Source organism: Pygocentrus nattereri, chromosome 27 (assembly GCF_015220715.1).
Source record: "Pygocentrus nattereri isolate fPygNat1 chromosome 27, fPygNat1.pri, whole genome shotgun sequence".
In the NCBI taxonomy this organism is placed as follows: Eukaryota; Metazoa; Chordata; class Actinopteri; order Characiformes; family Serrasalmidae; genus Pygocentrus; species Pygocentrus nattereri.
Window position 1 is genome coordinate 20,116,864 of NC_051237.1, and position 21,220 is coordinate 20,138,083.

The window sequence follows — 21,220 nt, forward strand, 5'->3', positions numbered from 1 at the left end:
TTTGCCTATTCTTGAATTCTTCTGTTTGATTGAGAGGTTAACATACCATGATGCAATACGAAATGTCAGGACACTCTCAATTATGGTCCATTTTTATTTGTCCATACATCGTAGCAATTTAACACAATGTAACTGCAATTTTCAAATAGTAAAAAAAAGAAAAAATGACAAAAATTGAGAATTTACAGTAATGGTGTGCTTATTGGTATTAAAGCCCTTTCATTTCCTGAGAAGAGTGAGATGTTGCCTTGCTTCCTTACAGGTGTAATTCACATTATCTTGAAAGGTGATCTGTTCCTAGATATTTGAAGTGAGTGACTTGTTCCATTTCTATACGTTTCATGCTGATTGACTTGTGTGCAAGACCTGACCTGCCCTCTTTTATTTTGCCTCCTATACATAGCTCTTGATGACATTAAGGTCCAGGACGCTGTCTTCAAACACAAGACTGTTGTGTTTTATGTGTACACAAGACAAGACTGTTGGTGTACAAGCAGTAAACAGGACTATCTACATACTGCATATTTAAAAAGAGAGAGATGTTACTTTGCACATCATTTGTATATATGAAGAACAACAAATGAGACAAAACACAGCTCTGAGGTACACTAGTATTCAGGATGAGGCAATCAGAAAGGATTTTATTATTGTGGACTGGCTGGGGTTGATTCAGATTGGACAACACTGCAGCATGCCAGTTTGCTGATGTTGAAGTGAAAGTACGATGTGAAATGCTTCGTACTTGAGAAACTTACAGAGTCGTTCGCAGAATTGTGGTGAGGATAGGAACCAGACATTACATTACAAGTACACATAATGCCTGATGTATGAGATTTTTAATGATAGTTTTGAGATAAAGTATTGTTTTTCAAAATATGAGTTTTTTAAATCCAAAGAGGTACATGCAAGGCTTTGTAACTCAAAATAGTCGACAAAGAAAATTAGTATTTCCTGTTTTAACACTATTATTTTGCCATAATCTACAGTAGGTTTGTTGGAGGTTTTGGATAACAAATAACAAAAAATAAAATGGATATACTGCTGTTGTAGACAAATTTGCGATGGAAGTCTATGTAACCACAATTTTTTCTAATTTTGGTCCATTTTATTGATGACAGTAATTTAACACAATCAACTACCAAATTTTGCAAAATATTAAAAAAATTGGGTGGAATTCCCGTTTAAGTCAAGACCTCCTCTGTTTTTTCTATCTATCACCACCAGAAGTGGACACCGGTCACCTTAGGAACTCAGCAGTATTTTTAATGTGTTAAATGGGAATTCCACCTTTTCCGGAAATTCTTCAAAATTTCCACATATCATATCAAAACATCCTGATTAACTGTCTACATCTAAGTGATTTAGTTTTCTGAATTTTGAAAAATTGAACTTTGTATTATTTAAATGAAATTCCATTGTAATTATAAAGCCCTACCGATTCTGTATTCTCCTGCTCTATATTGAATTCTCTCCCTTTCTACATCAAAGCCACTCTCATTCTGTATTAAACCCAGTGTGTTCTGCACCTTACTCCTCCCACTATATATTAAACCCCTCCCTTTCTATAACAAAGCTCTTTTATTGCTCTGCATCAGAGCGCCACCCCGTCAACAATAAACTTTTTCTGATCTGTATTAAAACACCTCCTCCTGAACATTAGCCCCTCCTGATCTGTATTAAAACAATTCCTCCTGAACATTATCCCCTCCTGGTCGGTTTTAAAACCCCTCCCCCGAATATTAACCCCTCCCCCGATCTGTATTAAAGCCCTTCCCCTCAATATTATTATATATTAGTTTACAGTGTGAAGCTGAAAAAAAACCAAATGACGCATTTTAGATGAATAAACTGATCATTATTCACTGACACTAAGTGTGTGTGGAGGGAGAGTGGTAGTGGGGACAAAAGACATTCATCCTAAGAGAAAAACAGACTGTATCACACAATCTGTTACACTCGCGTCCGTCTTCCTGACCTATAAGGACGGCAGTGATGGAGACACTGAAACTCAGCAGCTCAGAGGACAGAGAGCAGGAGGAGGAGAAGGAGAGAGAGAGAAAAAGGAGGAGGAGAGAGGAGGGTCATGGTGAAGGAGGAGGAGTGTATGTGTGAGTCTCTGGGCTTCTAGGCTCGTTTCACTCACACTGCAGAAGCACAGAGATAAACGGACCAACCAGTAAAACGAATAAAGCACTTTTAAGCACACTTCATGCCTCCAAATCACTGAATGTATGTAAGTGATCGAATACTGCGAGGATCCAGCGCAGTTTTCAGCTGCAGGGGCAGCAAAAGGGGAATGGAGCTAATTAGCCGGAGACAAGCGGACTGCCTTTATTCTCCGATTTAAACACGTCTATACAGCCGGATTACAGCATGGGATTTTACTGTTTTATCGCTGGGAGAGGCTAACGCAGGTATGCGATGTGTTTTTTGTGATCTTTTTTAACTGCTCAACTTTTTTACCAGACACCCAGTGTTAAAAGAATAACAGGAGCCTCGTTAGCATTGCAAGGTTTTACGGCAGGGAAATAAGACCCACAGAGAGACAGAGAAAAGACGCAGAGGACAAGGCCTGAACGTGTGTGGTACAAATAAAGGATAATGATTCTGCTGTATCTTGTATTTCCTCTGCTAAACCTGAACGTTTGGATCCTCGAAGTGCTCTGTAGGTCTGTCTCTCATCGTCCTTGAGCTTTTTTCGCTTTGTCAACGGCACCGTTTTGTTTTTGAGACATAATCTAAAGACATTAAAATCCATCTGTAATTAGGCTCAGGCTTCTGATCACTCAACAACATAGGCCTAAAGCCCTCTAATCTGGGGTAAACTCAGTCGTTTTTGCCTTCTTATTTTATTCCCCGTATTTTGGCCGTGGGTTAAGGGTCGAGGACAGATTTTAAGAGATTTAACTCATATGATTGTGTAAGGGATGTGAGGGGAATTTGCTGAACGCTGAACTAAACAGACATCAACAGAATCAGGAGTCAGTTAGGAGGGAGCAGTTTAGGCTAAAGTTACCCACACTAGGACACACGGAGTCAGGGATTATCGACATATATAAACCCAGAATTGGAGGTAGAATGGACCAGGATTATGAGTAAACGAAACCCATAGTTAGGGGTAAAATAGACACAGAGTTAAGGTACAATAGAATCAGGATTAGGGTCAAATAAATGAGCTAGAGGATAACCATTTTAGAATTAGGGGTCAAATAAACCCAGGGTTCTGGTAAAATAGTCCTATATTTAATTACAAATTAAATGTAATATTAATTATTTTATCTTAATGCATATTATATGCATGTTATAGCTTTATGCATATATACTTATATATGTTAATTCTTCTTCTTCAGTGTATAGATATTTATATATGTTTACGTGTGCTTGAGACGTCATGCATTTTAGTCTTTGCTTGTATGCTGTACTTTTTTTTCATTTGGGATCAGTGAAATTTATCTTATCTTATAAACAGATGGTTTAGCCGTGTCCTTCAGTGTTAATGTCAACGGACGTAACTGCTGTAATGCTGCCGGTTAGCCGGAGGATGGTAGATGCTGACCCTGCAGCTGCTGGACGCACAACCAGCCCTGCCGGAGCAATACGAGGACTGAAGCGAGGTGACCCAGAGCCAGACACACATACACACATTCTCGTTCACACACCAGCTGCTGGGTCTGAGATGGCTGGGGCGGAGTGTAAACGGCCAAGGATGGATGAAGCCGGAGAAATTGGACACGTAAGGAGAGAGAGAGTGACCACTGTGGAAGTGTGTGTGTGCATGTGTGTGTACTGGTACTGCAGTGTACTTTAAGCCCATTCACAGTCAGCTTTGTTCATTATAAGCATACATGAATGCCGAATGCATTGTATGTATCTCAGCTTCAAGAAAAATCTCTACCAAACATTCCAGCATAGCTAAAAAGCATGGTTTCTGTTGTAAAATGGTAAATGATCAGTTTTCAATAGCAAGTTTCCATCCCAAATATTTATTATTTTTATTTTTATTATTTTTTATTATATTGATTTTATAACAAAAACACAAACAGCATGGCGAAGAGGAGTGGCAAGACTGAGGAGGAGTTGAGAGCCCACAGCTTTTCTAAATGGAAATTGTACAAATTTTGTATGACAGAGAACATAATTTCACGTGTAATGGTTCCTTGTGGGGATGAATGATGATAATAAAAATAGTAAATACATAAAATTGTATTTTATGTATTGTAAAACAAAATTTCCTCATAGTAGGTTGTGCCAAAAACAGGGCTTCACATGTTCACACACGTGAGAGAGTTTTTTTTAATAACTTCATAACATAAAACATTTTCATTGCCAAAATGTCAGTTTGATGCACATATGCTTCTGGAACGGAAAAATCACATTGATTTAAAATGCTTTCATTTTATTGCTTGCAATTTGCACAGAAAGTCCATTAAAACTTTTGCTAAGCTATTTTGAGCAGTGTTGTGGTAGTGTGTGTGGGTTTGTGTGAGTGTGTGTAATTGGCACTATCTGTATGGTTTTTTTTTTTAATTGGTTGTTTTTTCTTACATACACAGATCTGAAGCTAGACCTGCTCGTGTTCTTATCTGTCCAATTACACACAGTTTGGATCAGTGAATGACAGAAGCAGGAGTTAAAGAGGGTTGTGTGTGTCCAGTGGTTAAGCTGATGGGTCACACAGTGCTGAGGAAGCTGAGTTCAATCAAAGCGATCGATCGCAGAGGTCAAAGCTGAATAACTGGCTAGAGAGAGAGAGATTTTCAGCACAGGAGAAAGTACATTACTTAGAGAGAAAGACTGATGGGGAGAGAACTCAAGTGATGGATGCTAGTCTGACTGTGGAACTTAAAGCAGTAGTTAAAGCATATGTTACTGATAAAATGTTTGATGTCTAAAGTTTGTTTTTTTTTGTGCTGGAGCTATGTGGCTAACATGTACAGAAAGCTTATACCCCATAATTTTGTCTATTTTTGTCCACACATTTGTCAATTTTTATAGATAATGGTCATGCTGCCATGTTAATCATGAAGTAAATATATTAAACCAGCCTAATACATGTTGTTGGATGTTTGGCTGTAATGGCACAGGGATAGAGAGGTCAAAGCTCAGACCACGTGCCGAATGCTAGTTAGTGGATTAGGCCACTGTGTTGCACTGCATCTTAATTTGCCAGATAATGGCTAAACTCCCCATGAGCTGAACTGTGTATATTTAGCACTAAAACAGGTGGTCAGAAATGCTGAAAGAACTTCATGAAACCAAACTATTGCCAAAGTAGTAAATCCACTTTAAAAGAACTTGGTGTGGCACCATTATAAGCCTGTTCTGTACAGGCTTACTTATTTTTGTTGACTTGTAAGGACAACTTCCAAATGACCGTTTTTGTCTCGCACCTCACGGACTGTAACGGTGGTTACAGAAACACCAGACTTGACTTTGATTTAGACACCTGAAGCAATTGAATGTATGGGGATTTATCGTAGTCGTAACATATAGTTTATTGATTTGACAACTGTTAAGTTTTTTATAAATGCTTAATTTGTAGTAAAGTTGATAAATAATTAGTATAATTAGTTAAGTAATTAATTGTTTGGCCATTGCAGTAAAGCACTTTTCATTTAGCTTACCATAATATATATAACACAGAATGCTTTGTTAAGGAACTGATGTTTTATACATGTTTGATAACAAGTTTTGGATTTAGCTAAAACATTAATGTGAATGCATATTTCTGTATCTTATAGAGTTAAATGTTGTTCTGGTAATAAAAAGAGAACAGTGAATTAGGCAAAGTTATTAACCATTTCAGCTGGTTAATTGTATTTATTTATCTAATAATGCACACATTTTGTGCTGTCTGACATAGAGATTTACTCAATAGCTAAAAGTTGTGTGCACCTAAATAGCTAATAGCTAAATACCTAAACAGCTAATCTCAAAGGTGAAGAAACTTTGGGTACTATATACTTATAAGCTAATAACGATGGATTACATTAATTTCATTTGGTCATTTAATAGCCAATAACAAACTAAAGAAAGAAATCAGTCATAATCAGAGATGACTAGTTTCCAGGATCAGTATTTGTGGTGTACAGTCACACCAATTTTAAAGAGCTATTCATTCTGATTGCCTGAATTTTTTTTATATATATATTAAGTGTTATGGAGTGTCATTTTTGAACAGACACACCTGGAAACACACCTAATACACACACTGCAGATACAGATATGTACACTATATTGCCAAAAGTATTCATTCATCTATCCAAAGTATTGAATTCTACAAACATTTGTGAAAGAATGGGCCACATGGAGCTCAGTGAATTCCAGCATGGTACCGTGATAGGATGCCACCTGTGCAACAAATCCAGTCATGAAATTTCCTCTTTACTAAATATTCCACAGTCAACTGTCAGTGGTATTACAAAAAGTGGAAGCGATTGGGACAGAATGGGGTCAGTGGATATTGAGGCGCATAGTGCGCAGGGTCAATCGCTACATATCACAACTTCATGTGGCCTTCAGATTAGCTCATGGAATGGGTTTCCATGGCCGAGCAGCTGCATCTGAGCCTTACATCACCAAGCGCCATGCAAAGCGTTGAATGCAGTGGTGTAAAGTGCCGCCGCTGGACTCTAGAGCAGTGGAGGCGTGTTCTTTGGAGTGATGAATAATGCTCCTCCGTCTGGCAATCCAATGGATGAGTCTGAATTTAGTGGTTGCCAGGAGAATGATACTTGTCTGATGCCATTTGGCCAAGTGTAAGTTTGATGGAGGGGAGATTATGGAGTGGGGTTGTTTTTCAGGAGTTTGGCCCCTTAGTTCTACTCGAAGGAACTGTTGATGCTTCAGCAGACCAAGAGGTTTTGGACAATTTCATGCTCCCACCTTTGTGGGAACAGTTTGAGGATGGCCCCTACCTGTTCTAACATGACTGCGCACCAGTGCACAAAGCAAGGTCCATAAAGACATGGATGAGCAAGTTTAGTGTGGAAGAACTTGACTGGCCTGCACAGAGTCCTGACCTCAACACCTTTGGGATGAATTAGAGTGGAGACTGCGAGCCAGGCCTTTTCATCCAGCATGGTGTCTGACCTCACAAATGCGTTTCTGGAAGAATGGCCAGAAATTCCCATAAACACACTCCTAAACCTTGTGGAAAGCCTTCCCAGAAGAGTTGAAGCTGTTATAGCTGCAAAGGTTGGACCAAGATGATATTAAACCCTATGGATTAAGAATGGTATGTCACTCAAGTTCATATGTGTGTGAAAGGCAGACATGCGAATACTTTTGGCAACATAGTGTACTTTGGAGAGCAGTTCATCGGACAATGTCATTTTCAACACGGTGACGTTATTTCTTAATCTCCACATTAAAAATGAATAAGCATCTGAGAAGGTAATGTTAAATGTTAGCTGATCACTGAAAACTAGCAGTATCACAGCATGCATTTTGAAAATGTATACCACTGTTCTAATGGTGAGAGTTAAGAGTTAAGAAGCGCCAACAACTGTCTCATTCTGCTAAGCAGCAGTTGTTAATTAATGACTGCTTTGTAGATAGCCATTAGTATAGTTCTATTTTTATAAACAAAATGTAATTTTTTCCTCATCCCTTTCTCACGAAATAAATGTCCAAAAGTTTTATTTTCTGTGTGTTTTGCTAAAATAAGTCAAAGTCACATTAGATAATTTTTTATAAAGTGACTTCCCCTAACTGGAATTTGTGGTAGACTTAATGGAAGCCACTACAATTGATTTGGTATGATTTTGACTTATTTTTGCTAAATACATGGGAAATATGTTTGGAAGGTCCCCTAGTGACTAAAGTGTCTTTTTGAAACATCTTTAGTTGTCGCAAGTTTTCTGCCTTTCAGGAGTGACAGAATGGAGTTTTGATCAATTATGAACATGTATGTAAGGAGAAAAGAATGTTATGTGTTTTATGAGGTAAAGTAGAAATGTACTGATGGTTGGCTGCACAGTTCCTTGGTCTCTGATGCTTAGTGAAATGATGCAGTTGTACAGTTATAAAGAAAAAAAAACATCTTCCAAAAACGTAGCATCAGATGCACAGTGAGATAAAGTTGGTTTTATATTCTTACAATCTGATTGGCTGTGAAGCATCCTATGTGTGCCACAGTGTGTGGTAAGAACACAGATAGAACGCTTCAATCAATCATATATAAAACCACATTTACTGCACTGTGCATCCAATGCTTTTTTGGTGGAGGCAATTGCTGATATTAAAACACATTTGATGTAATATCCACAGCTTATTTGCTTTTTGATCTTTTTTAATTAATGTTTACGTAGTATTGTTGTGCAAAAATAGTAGAACACTCAAGCTTGTGTGTTATCATGGATTTGTTGATCTACAGATCATTAAACCAGACCTGTAACCAAATCATGCCCTGAAAATTATAATAAAATACTCCCTATGGTGTTCTGACAAGGAGAATAGACATTCTGTTCAATCGAATTTTGTTCAAATTTGTAAAAACACTGAATCGTGAAACCTGCATTTTAAAACAAAATTATTGGGCTAAATTTTAAAAAACCTTTGGTGTAGTTACTTTTTTGTCTGTCTTTGTACATACAATGTGACATACAGTATCAGAAGCCACATAAGTGTGTCTGTTTGACTTAACTACTCAATGTTTAAACCAAACTATTGCTTTAATTCACACTAATGCACACAATGTCCATTTGACTCACTTTAAACATACTATAGGCACTGAACACATCAGGCACAGCTGTGTGAGTGCATGTGTGTGTCTGTGTGTGTGCTTGTGAACAGATGCTAGCTGCATACTGAAAACACTGAACTCTCTCCTCTGTCACACACCATTCCTTTACCATTTGCTGATCTCCTGTTAAAACGTCTGCCTTTATACCCCTTACACACACAGTGTTTTATCTGGCCTTTTTGGTCGTTGGTTTAATTTGCTCACTGAAGCATCTCTTGCTGAAATAGAAAGTTTAGTTTGTGTGCGTGTGTGTGTGTGTGTGTGTGTGTGTGTGTGTCTTAAGGAAAAATATAAATCACATTCCTTTGCTGTGACTCATCTCGCTGCTTCCTATTCCCCTATTCTCACTTACTTGGTCTTTTCTTTCTGGAAACTTAGTTTTGCATCGCTCTCTTTTTTTCTTCATTTTTTGTCCTCTGTCTGGGTAAACCCTCCCCCCTCTCGTTTGTTCCATGCTGTCAGGTGATTGACTCCAGATGTTGGTAAATTCTTTCTCTTTTTTCCCCTTACCTCCCTCACTTGTTTTCTTCTTTCCCTCCATTTTCCCTACATAGACGTTTCACTGTTCAGTTTTTACTGTTTATTCTTCAATGTTCTTTTTTTTCTGCCCACCTCCAAATAATTTTAGACTTAAAGTACACAATGTAATTTCAGTGTTCTGTTTGTGTGTGTTGGTGTATGTGTAAGAATATGGTGTGGGTTAAGGCTGAATATTTTGTGTTTCCATGTGACTGGAGTGTATAAAGCCATTGCAGCCTTGTGCATAAAGCTGTATATTTCTTACGCTGAAATCCTAAGCTATTAAATGTATGCGCATGTGTGTGTCTGTGTGTGCATGCATATTTTTATTGGGTGTGTGTAGAAAGTCCCCCTAGGGGCATGAGGCACGAGGGGCAAGGCGAAAATCAGTTCCAGATGAAACAGGATGTGTAGAGAAAACAAAGAGGGATGGAAGGATGAGGAAGTAGATGAAAGAGAGAGAGTGAAGGTGAAAGATTGGGGAGAAAAAGAAGATGAGTAGAGAATTAGTTGAGTGCAAAAAAGGGGAGAGATATTGGTGATGAAAGAGTAGAAAGGGGCAGAGAAAGGGTTAAAAGAGTGATGAGAGTGAAAAGTGGGGCTGAAAGAGAGAAAAAACAAATTGCTGGTTGGTTTTCTCCTTTTATAACCTCCAACTTCTATTGTGTGTGTGAGAGTGAGAGGGTGTGAGTCACTGTATGAATGAATATGAATGCATGTTGTAGGACTTGCATGTTGTTGTCCACTCAGGCAGATGCAGCCGTATGTTCCCGTTACTTAGAAGACTCAGAGACCACAGTGACTCTGTAAAGATTTGTAAAGCTCCATAAATCACAGCGCATCATTTACAGAGTTTTACAGAGCAGCACTGCTGTAAAGTTCTATAAATCACAGTGGCTATACAAAGATCTATAAAGCTGTATTTATCACAGGAGCTCTGTAAAGCTGTGTTCATCACAGCATCTCTGTAAAGCTGTATTCATCACAGTGGCTGTACAAAGCTCTCCATAGAGCTTTATAGAGCAGTCATATTAAGCTCTGTAAATCATAGCAGCTCCATGACATAAAGGATGAAGGTTAAAATAAGCGGGCACCTCCAGTCAACCTACAATAACTCCTCTAATTCTCTTTCAGTAAGGAGATTAACTTAGAGAGTAGACCCAGAGTTGAAGAATAAGTCTGCCTTTTTGTGTAGTTTTGTGTGTGGTGTGTTTGACCATGTGCGTACACTCATCCATTGTGAATACAAAATGCCTTCAGAGGTGTATGGAATGTGTGTGAGACTATATCTGGTTTTCAGAGGCTCAGTAATGAATAGATGTGTGTTAATGTTTCATGAAGAAATCTGACACTAACCCAATTCATTCCCAGGATTCTTCAGATGTACAAGATGGACAGGCAGCCCCACCCCCCTCATTCAGCCTGACCTCCTCCCAGAACGGTGTGAGTACTGTGTCACCCTCAGGGGTGGAGTTTGGAGCACCGGCAGGAGTGGAGCCAAGACCAGCAGCCAATGGCAGCACACCCCCCACCAGCACACCTGTAAGAAAATTGTGTGTGTTTGTGTTTGTGTGTGTGTGTGTGTGTGAGAGGGACACTAGCTCATACAGGACAAGGCTATATTGGAGCTTCAGTGGTTACTGTGACCAACTGTGCAGACAAGACTCAAGAATATATTAATGTCACTTGTTCCTACATTGTAATGTGGTAATGTATTTTTTTCATCAATTTACATACGCTGTATGGCCAAAAATATGTAGACATTTGACCATCACATCTATGTGAGCTGATTGGACATCCCATTCCAAAAACAAGTGCATTGATGTGGAGTTGCCCCCTGCTTTTGCAGCTATAACACCCTCCCCTGTTCGGTCAGCGCTTGGTTTTGGGTGTGTCTGTGAGAATGTGTGCCCATTCAGTCAGAAGAGTATTTGTGAAGTCAGGCACTAATATTGGAGGAGAAGGCCTGGCATGCAGTCAAATTCATCCCAAAGGTATTCAGAGGGGAGTTAAAGCACAGTAATAGAGCTTCTATTATTGTATATTGCATTGTGTTTTGTGTATTCTATTATTGCATGCATTATTTAGACACTAATCCTCTGTCCACACTAGAAGCTTGTAATTAAGCCTGCTGTGTGTGTATATGTGGACGTGTACTTTTTCTCTATTCAGCAGGCAAACGGCTCATCTCAGGCTGAGGGTGGAGCTCAGTGCAGTGGGAGTGGCACAGGGGCTGAGGGACCAGAGTCTAAAATGACAGCAAAGCGACTGCATGTATCTAATATTCCTTTCCGTTTCCGGGATCCAGACCTGCAACAGATGTTTGGGGTAGGCATAAGTCCAAGGTTTGAGTCTTCAAATAGTATTGAAATCGTAAAAAATGGAAAGTAAATTTGAACTTTCATTAAGAACTTTATCTTGTCTCGAACAAGTCTCATATTTACGCCATGTCTGTACTCTGTACTTCACCAGCAGGCAGTGTAGAGCCTGTCTTGTGCTCTGGTCAGAGGTTCTTATCTGTTTACCTAAAAGATAGAAGTACAGAAAAACTAAATGCCACTGTACACAGTATGAGAAGTATCTGGTAGCAGGCATTACAAGCACAGCAAACAGCAGTAGAAAAGAAGCTAATTTTTGTACGCTATTGATATAGAAAAAATCAAATTATCAGCAAATTTTTATGTTTGACATCAGCTACCTAACTCTACACAAACTGTAATTTTTCAGGCCACATGAAGCAACACACAACAGGAATACATTACACAGGACTGCATAGAGTGCAGATACACAACAGTATGAGTACAGAGTACAGAATAAACAATAAATACATTCAGGGAGTGAATAAACAAGACCGTAAATAATCAGGGCAATAAATGCACCAGGCAATGACCCATGACACTAACTAAACTGTCTGTTTTTCAGTTTATTGTTTGTTTTTTTTTTGTTTTTTTTTTTACCTCTGGCAGTTTACCACTTGTAAATGGTTGTACCATTTTACTGGATTTAACTGTCAGCTGCTTAAATGTCAATAAAAACTGGAAAAATGAGGGTGTTTAAACCAGGAATGTATATCTGTCCTAAAGTTACAATATTAAAACAGACTCTTTAATTACAAAGTTGGAAAATGATCATATAACAATGAATTTGAATTGGTTTTGTTACATAAAGGAAAAAAAAAACAAGAATATTTTATAATATCTCCTTTTGAAATAATGCATTTAAAGCAAAATCTGTTGGAGAACAAAAACAGTAACTGTTCGGATTGCATGGAAATCTTGAACAGCTGATCCTGCTTCATTCCTTTTACAGCAATTTGGGAAGATCCTGGATGTGGAGATCATCTTCAATGAAAGAGGATCCAAGGTGAGTTTATATCAGCTCAGCAGACTCTGACAGCCTCAGACAGGCTTAAGGCATGATTCAACTATTTTGTTTTTAAACAGTGTTCCTGACTGTAATTTTGCTGATGTCAGGTCACAATAGAAAGGGGTTCACATCAACATGCTAAGGCTACTGATGATGTAACACTGATTTTAAAGAATTTTTAATCGTGTGTATTCGATCAGCTAGGCCATATTTGTAAATCTTTAGATTTACGTGAGGCTAATGTAGCTGACAAGTAATGAATGCTTATACCTCACTAAATACCAAAGTATATATTACATGCCTCATCATTACCATTAGCTACCTTATAAATTTGTAGCTCCATTTCAACACTAATGAAAGCAAACTTTGCACACTAAGCCTATCTTGGCTGCTACAAAGGAACTGTGGCTTTAACATTTTCTTTTAATGCAGGCCGTTGTCAATGTTAAATCTCCACAGGGTTTTGGGTTTGTGACGTTTGAGTCAAGTGCAGATGCAGAGAAAGCTCGAGAACACCTCCATGGGACTCTGGTGGAGGGGAGGAAGATCGAGGTAGTCATCCTTACTGTGTGCTTCTGTCTCATTCTGCTGATACTCAGACTCACTCTCTCACTCTCTCACTCACTCACTCACTCACACACACACACACACACACACACACACACACACACACACACACACACACACACACAATCCCGTTAGCTATTTTAGCTAATGTTATATTTGAATATGCACATTTTTAAACAAACAGGCCCAATCCCATTTCTTATTTTTACCCCTACCCCTTGCTTTTGAGTATAACCCTCCCGCTTCAAGCTGAGTTATAAATGTAGTGGTTGAAATCTTCCCCCTATGAAATGGGACAATCCTTCAAGAACTGGATGCGCCATCAGTTATTGTCAGCGACTTTTACATAAACATGGTTTAAGTAAGACAAATTTTTCTGGCCATTTCCAATATGCCGCCTCTAACTGTGGTGATCTCACTTGTGTGTCGCATGACAGGACAGGGGAATCACATTTAAAATAGCCTGTAAGAAAAATCAGGACGTGTTTTCCTGCTTTGTCTCCATACTATAACAATAATGGTATATCGCACTGACATTTGCCGTTTATCCGAAGGAGACTAAAAAGTATGGGTGCTTGCGATTCATTCACAACTTTAGTTTTATGCATCAATCAATCAAATGAGTCACTAAATAAAAAAGAGCACAAACAAAAAACTATATTACTTCATTAACAGCTACTACTGCTGCTCTGTAGGTGACCATGCCAGTCTGCAGTGACAGCAGAGGAGGGGAAAGTTCAGCTCCTCACTGCTTAAATATATTTAGGGCATCATACACCCTCAAAGAGGGGACAATTATTTACTATCGCCACCAAGAATTCTTCAGTGATATGAAGCTGAACTTAGCTTTTGTAATTGCCAGCTGCATGATCGATTACCTGTTCCACCTTAAATGGTGTAGCAAACTCAGGTACCAGAACGTAACTGCTGTACCATTTAAGGTGGAACGGGAAAGTTCACCAGGTAGCGACCGAGACATCAGCGTATTACTAGCGATTTTAATGCGTGTTATGAAGGGAATGACCATAAAACATTATTACAATGGTTCTCTTACAATACAGCGGCTTTTGAACAGAGAAAATACTCACATCTATGTGTCTCTTTGGTCGCTTGTGCAGCCATCTTGCCGATGATTCGCATAGCATTCTGGGAATTTTCTCATAACACTGAGTTTGTAGTGCACCTCTGAAAAATCTCAGTTTGAAGCGCCATGTAGCCCTAACACTTCACCCTACCCCTTCATCTCAACAACAATCGGGACAACCCTACCCCTAGATGTGAACATTCAACATGCTGCCAGTTGACCTGCACAACGATTGCTTCTCACTGTACAAATTTGTCTTTCTCACTGTACAAATCTGTTTTTTTTAGTAGTTGTTAGTAGTTCAAATTTTTTGCTACTAGCATTCATCTTGAAAATCTATCATTTGTTTCCCTGTAAAGCATAGATGTAGAGCTGGAGCCAGTTTTTCTCCATGCAAGGTGAAATCTTCTGAGCTGCAGTGATTTTAGCATGCGTTTTACATTAGACAGTCTGTATGCTTTTGTTGGCAGAGTGCCTGAGGCTGAAACTTACTGAAATACAGTAACAGCCTCTTCTGCAGTTTAAATCTCACATCTGTAACTGCAGCATCTGCCACTACAACCTGTCCTTTTTAGCAAGCTACTAACAAAATACTCTGATTTTTATTGTTATTTGTTTTCGTTAATGATGTCGTCTTTCTTGAAACTAGATGACTAGTAAAAATTAGTAATTCTGCTCATATGTTTCCTTTTGACTTGTGTCAGCTACTTGTGTTACTGGATGAAGAGTAATAGTGATATAAATTACTGTGAGATGAGAAGAACAAAAAGCTTAAAGGTTATCAAACTGGCTACCTTGCTAGGAGGTTGTCAGGAGCCTTTTGTGCTAAGTGAAATTATTAGTAAAAAGCAAGGTCTTGTGTTTCCCCACGTTTCCCCATGTTCCCTCTTTGTAATTTTGGAAACAGCCCTGTGTTATTAGGAGTGAACTATGTGTTCCCATGGCTGCATTTTTCTGCCCCATGTTGCCTCAATTAGGTTTCCACAACATAAAAATAAGGCCATGATACATTTACCACCTCTGGTATGTATGTCAGTATACATTTTTCATGGCCAAATCTACCCTCAATGTCAGTTCTGCTTTTAACATGTCCTCATCAACTTGCCCTCAGCATTTCCACTTGGGGAGTCCCTGATGCCATCTTAAAGGGTAAAGTATTTACTCAAGTTATCTAAAGAGCAATGAGCCATCGAGTCAACATAAACTTAGTCTTCAGCTGTGGTTGACAGTAAATGTAATTTGTTATTGTACTTTAGTCTTTTCGTGTATCTGTTCTTTACTTAAGTATTTCCATTTTGGGTGACTTTTTACTTTCACTCCACTACATTTCAAAGTCAAATATCTTCCCTTTTCCTCCACTACAAATCCGTTTCTTTTGGTTTATGTGTGCATAAAAACATAACATGTCAAAGTGAAAGAAGCATGAAGCAAGAACACCAATCAGGGCATAGCGCTCACTTTGTTTTGAGCTTGTTTTCACTTGTTGGTCATACCAACCCAATGCTAGCACACGGTTCAACATCAGCACAGCAGCGTAAAACTTTGGGAGCATGATGGAAATGATGGAACTAACCTAACTTTGTGTAAATAGACTACAATATAGAAATATGTCCACATATGCAGTCATGACTGGCATGTTTCTTTTTTTCTGAATTTATACAAACACTTTCATTTTATTGTAAATTTGTTTTGGAGAGTTTATGTTTATGAACAGAGAATAGAATAGAATAGAATAGAATGCCTTTATTGTCACTATACACAGTACAATGAGATTAAGAGCAACTCCATCTCAGTGCAAACACACAATGTAAACAAATGACACGGAATAGAATGGGGAGGGGTTGTGCACAGTTCTATGCGTTTTGTATATATATGTATATGAAATAAATATAAATATAGAAACAAAATAAAAAACTATGTTTTTTACAAGATATAAATATGGAGATATTTACAGCTGTATTGTATGTACAATAAATATTGCACATTGCTAAGTATTGCACATATTAGAGATTATATTGCATATTGCACATTATTATATTACATATTGCACATATTAAGATTATTAGAGACATAATTAGAGATTATATTGCATATTGCACATTATTATATTACATATTGCACATATTATTACATATTACAGAGACCTACAGCTGCAATACAGTAAAGGAAAACTTATTCTTGAACCTGTGTTGAAAGCAAGTTTTTATTAAACTTGTAACTAAGTTACAAGTAAATCTTAAACCAAAACTTTGCTTGTTTGTAAAACGCTATTTTAGAGCCACTTGGTTCTACCTGATGAAAACTGTTTGCCTTCAGTGTTTTGTGACTCAGAATCACATAATTTTAATAAAGATCAGTGTCAGACTAATTAATGACATAAAAGACTGGTTTACCAAAAGAGACACTGGAGTATTTTCACCTAAAATGAGTTCATGAAGCCAGTCTTGTTACAAAAATAACAAAAATTAAATTCAGTGCAATTTCTAATAATATTTTGTAAAAATATGACAGTAGATTTGCTATGTGCAAACTGGGCTAATGTTTAATAAACTCCTCTATCTGTTTTAAATATATATATATATATATATATATATATGTGTGTATATATATATATATATATATATATATATATATATATATATATATATATATATATATATATATATATGGTGATGCAAGTTTATTACTTTACTATGCTAGCTAGCTGGGTAGCAAGCTAAATGCTGCACAACTAAGAAAAAAAGAAGGGCAGAAGGGTTTTTAATACATTTGGAAAATCAATTATTGTTAGATAAAGAAATTATTCACAAGCTATGCTCTGACTCAAAGTGTCAGTTTGCATTACAGAGCGTGTTTAGTTGGCTAATTGACCCACTGAGTTTAGCCTAACCAAGGGATAGTGCCTTCCTATTGGAAAAATCTGCTCCCCGTTGAACCCAGAATGAACTTGGTGATCTGAGGACCCTAATCATAGCCATAGCCTTTCCTAGCTTGGGACTATACTTATACAGATACTCTTATCCACAGTGCTACAGTGCTATTGACAGCAGTGTTGGTAACTTTGCTAATGTCACTAAAGTATGCTCTTTAAAAAATTATAATTCCAAAACTATTGCCATGCTGTCACTGATTAGCTAAATGGTCTGATGGTTTCTCAGTAACCTTAGCTTTTGCAAAACTAAAACAGAGAATTCCCTACTGAACACAGGAAAAGCTTGAGCATCACACAGACATTGTCAACCCATGTTTTCTCCTTTCTTTCATTAATTGTTTCTTACCTTTATATTATAATTTTATTTTTTCACTGTGTATAAAAAAACAAGCAATTGAACAAAGCTGTACTTTAATCTCATTACTCATGATGCACATGGCACTGGTCTAAATTGTGTCCCCTGTTGACTCAATACAAGAAAAGGGATTGTTTGGTACAGTCCGTTTATCACAAACTATGATTGACCTAGCTGTTTCAAAAAAGTGTCCATTGGCATACTTAGTGAGCATGCTTTGAGCTCATTGCATGCTGGGAGATTTGACCACATTGCATGCTGGGAAATTGGAGCATTTTCTGGTGCTTGGTTCAGTTTTATGGCTCTTGTCATGCTGTATATAACTGCAATTTAAAGTCCCTGTCTGCTTTTCTGTGTGTGTGTATGTGTGTGTGTGTGTGTGTGTGTGTGTGTGTTTGTTAGGCACAGACTTTTCTCTTGTGAGCTGTTATGGTGCTGAGCAGTCAGAAATGCATGCGATTCTCAGTGAAATGTTTTTTTTTTTCATTTTATTTATTTATTTTTTAACAAAGCTAATTAGTAGACAGAATCAAAGAATGAAGTAGAAACCAGTCACTGACGTGTGTGTGTGTGTGTGTGTGTGTGTGTGTGTGTGTGTGTGTGTGTGTGTGTGTGTGCATGAAAAGGGTGTGGTAATTCTGATCTGAAGCAGTTTGGCACATGATGTGTTATACATTTAGTTAACTTTTTTTTTTTAAATCAGTGAGTTAACCAATTGATTCCCAAGTTATTCATTTTCAAGGAATAATAAGCTTTTCCTATGTGATCGATAATTTTATTATTTATTTGTGTCAATCACCATTTGAGCTGCCATGAGGCTTTACACTCTCAGCTCAGCTTTTTGCGATTGACTCAATATGTTCATTTTTGTTTGTTTCATGACTTACAGAATATAAGAAGGCAACACAGAAGTTTCTGTTCAAGAAGCAATGCAGTGGCTAAACTGTATGTGAAACTGTATGCTGAAATGTGTATGTGCTCTTTCCTCTCTTACCTGCAAGGCTGTATTTTTTGTTAATGTTCCTGCTGAACTGCACTATACTGTACTATACTGAACTATAGTATACTAGCTGGATTGGTTATAGGGTATGAGCATGGGTTTGGATTTGGGTTTTGTTGTGGGTTTGGTGTTTGGCTTTTTGTTTGCATTTTGTTTTTGAGTTTTGGTTTGGGATTGTTTTTTAGTTATCCTTTAGTTAGGTTTGGGTTTAGAGTAAGGGTTTGGCTTTGGTTTATTTAATCTGGTTATGGGTTATATTTGGATTTGATTCAGTTATGGATTTGTGTTTAGATTTAATAATTCATTTTTGAGGTTAGGTTTGACTTGATTATAGGTTTGAATTTGTATTATGGGTTTAGTTATGGATTTGGGTTATGAGTTTTGGGCTTGTGTTATGGATATAATCGTGTATTTTTTTTTTTTTGGTTGGTTGGTTATGGGTTTAGTCGATATAGTTCAAATATAGGTCAGAAGTTCATATGTTGTTTATGGGTGTACTTAAGTCCAATGGAAGTATAGATTTAGTTATGGGTGTGGGTTTATGTTTTGGGCTGGTTGTGTTTTTGTTTTTTTTTTTTCATCTGGATTTAGTTATGGGTTTACTTATGGGTTCAAACCTGAGTTGGTTTATGGTTTTGTCTATAGGTTTAGCTATGGGTTTAGGTTTGAGTTTGGTTATTTGTTGGAGCTTGGTTAAACTCTAGGTTTAGTTTTGGGATTGGTTATTCTTTGCTTTGTATTTGTTTATGGTTGTGTCTCTTGGTTTAGTTTTGGGTTAAAGATTGTGTTTGGTTATGGTTTTGCCTCTGTGTTCAGCTATGTGTTTAGTTTGAGGTTGGTTTTTTTGGCTATGGGTTTAGCTATGGGTTAAGTTTTGCATTTGGTTATGGTTTTGTCTATAGGTTTGAGGAGGTTCAGAATGCAGCACCATATAAGAGCATGTCTGCATCACAGAAACGCCTTCATATGGTGTTGCAATTCAACCCTCCACAGGACGTCAGGAACAGATGGGCTTTGGATTAAAGAGTAAACAGCACTACGACGGCATTTTAGGGCTGCGGTTAATAAAAATAGTAGACTTAAAGTAGAGTACTTAGAGTAAAGTCGTTATATTTAGAGATTAAAGCCATAAAATTACGAGAGTAAAATCACAATATTTCGAGGATTAAGTAGGGGGGCTGCCATGGGGTCTCGGTACTGGCAACAGTGAAGATGCAGAGCGTGTTGGATTTCCTCACACTCCTGTCTTCTTGTGGATCAATTATTTTGATTATCATTTTTACTGTCTGTGAAACTTCATGCCCTCTTTGAATGGTGTAGGCCCGATAGCTGTGTAGACGACCCTGCTTGTGATTCCCCTTCAACAACACAAACAGTTTTGTCGGAGTCCGTCTGGCTCTTTATTCTAAAAAAAAACAGTTTCCTGCTCAGCTGTTTCTTGTACTAATTACAGGCTGGTGCTAATGTGCAGGAGGGACAGGGACACTCAATATTTCTTTATGGGTGAAATTGATTTGAAAGTATAGCTCCACCAATTCAACACACCTCATTTAACATTAGGTGCTGCCTTCCCTTTGCAAATCCTTTGGCCACAGTACTGCATACCTTTTCTGGTAATATCCCACTTTAATATTGTAATTATTATTGTAATATATTATCATTGAAATATTATGACTTTCTTTCAAAATATTACGATTTTATTCTAAATATACAACTTTTGTCTCAAAGTCTACTATTAAACCACCATGCGAAAGCTTTCATTATAGATTTTGATGTCGGTAAGTTTACTGTTACATCAACATTTTACTACGACCTTAAAACTTAAAAATAAGCACATGGTTGCTTGATAGTCAACAATACACATGACTAGAGTTATATTGTGCAAGCTGGCAGAAACACGGTAACCCTTGCTAAATAAAGACCATTAGGATTAAAAAAATGTTTTTTGCCTCCTAATGGTTACTATTAGAGATCACTAGTTTCCAAGTAGAAATGTGTCTGGAATCTGTCACTAGGTCACCTGCTAAATCATTCCTTTACATTATCAACCCATATTGATAATGATTGCTACCATTATGATAGGCATTCAGACTACTAGTTCAAGTCAGGGATCACAAAACCGCATTAGGTATTATGTGTAGAAACAGTATTAATTTAGTATTAGTAATGTCTTTACAAATATTGATGTATTTTCCCAGTTGAGCCTTATCCACCGATGAGAGAAGCCATTTTGCAGACATATCGGCCAATGAATGATAAATGGGCATTCCTGATGTAGGTGTTGTTTTAGTTTCGAGTTTAGTTTTGGAATTACTTATTTTTGTCTTTGGGTTTATCTATGAGTTTAGGTTTTGGATTGGTTATTTTTGGCTATGGTTTGGTTATTTTTGGCTCTGGGTTTAGCTATGGGTTTAGGTTTGGGATTGGTTATTTTTGGCTCTGGGTTTAGCTATGGGTTTAGGTTTGGTTATTTTTGGCTCTGGGTTTAGCTATGGGTTTAGGTTTGGTTATTTTTGGCTCTGGGTTTAGCTATGGGTTTAGGTTTGGCATTGGTTGTTTTTGGCTCTGGGTTTAGCTCTGGGTTTAAGTTGAGCATTAGTTATGGTTTGAGTTTCTGTTTGTATAATCTTGATTTTCTTCATGATTGTCTG

At 37.6% G+C, this 21,220-nt stretch overlaps 1 protein-coding gene across 4 annotated transcripts in view; it reads left to right on the top strand.

The window, feature by feature from the left end:
* The first annotated feature begins 2,120 nt into the window (after positions 1–2,120).
* LOC108425693 (RNA binding protein fox-1 homolog 2-like) overlaps positions 2,121–21,220 on the top strand; it is a 59,894-nt gene continuing 40,794 nt past the window's right edge. For all 4 annotated transcript variants that reach the window (XR_005129751.1, XM_037535325.1, XM_037535326.1 and 1 more), the window contains exons 1-6: positions 2,121–2,414; positions 3,470–3,733; positions 10,637–10,807; positions 11,438–11,593; positions 12,575–12,628; positions 13,091–13,183. Coding sequence is in view for 3 of the 4 variants with exons in the window: in XM_037535325.1 (XP_037391222.1) it covers positions 3,497–3,733; positions 10,637–10,807; positions 11,438–11,593; positions 12,575–12,628; positions 13,091–13,183 (711 nt within the window). In the remaining variant the exon portion in view is untranslated. The remainder of the gene's footprint in view (positions 2,415–3,469; positions 3,734–10,636; positions 10,808–11,437; positions 11,594–12,574; positions 12,629–13,090; positions 13,184–21,220) is intronic.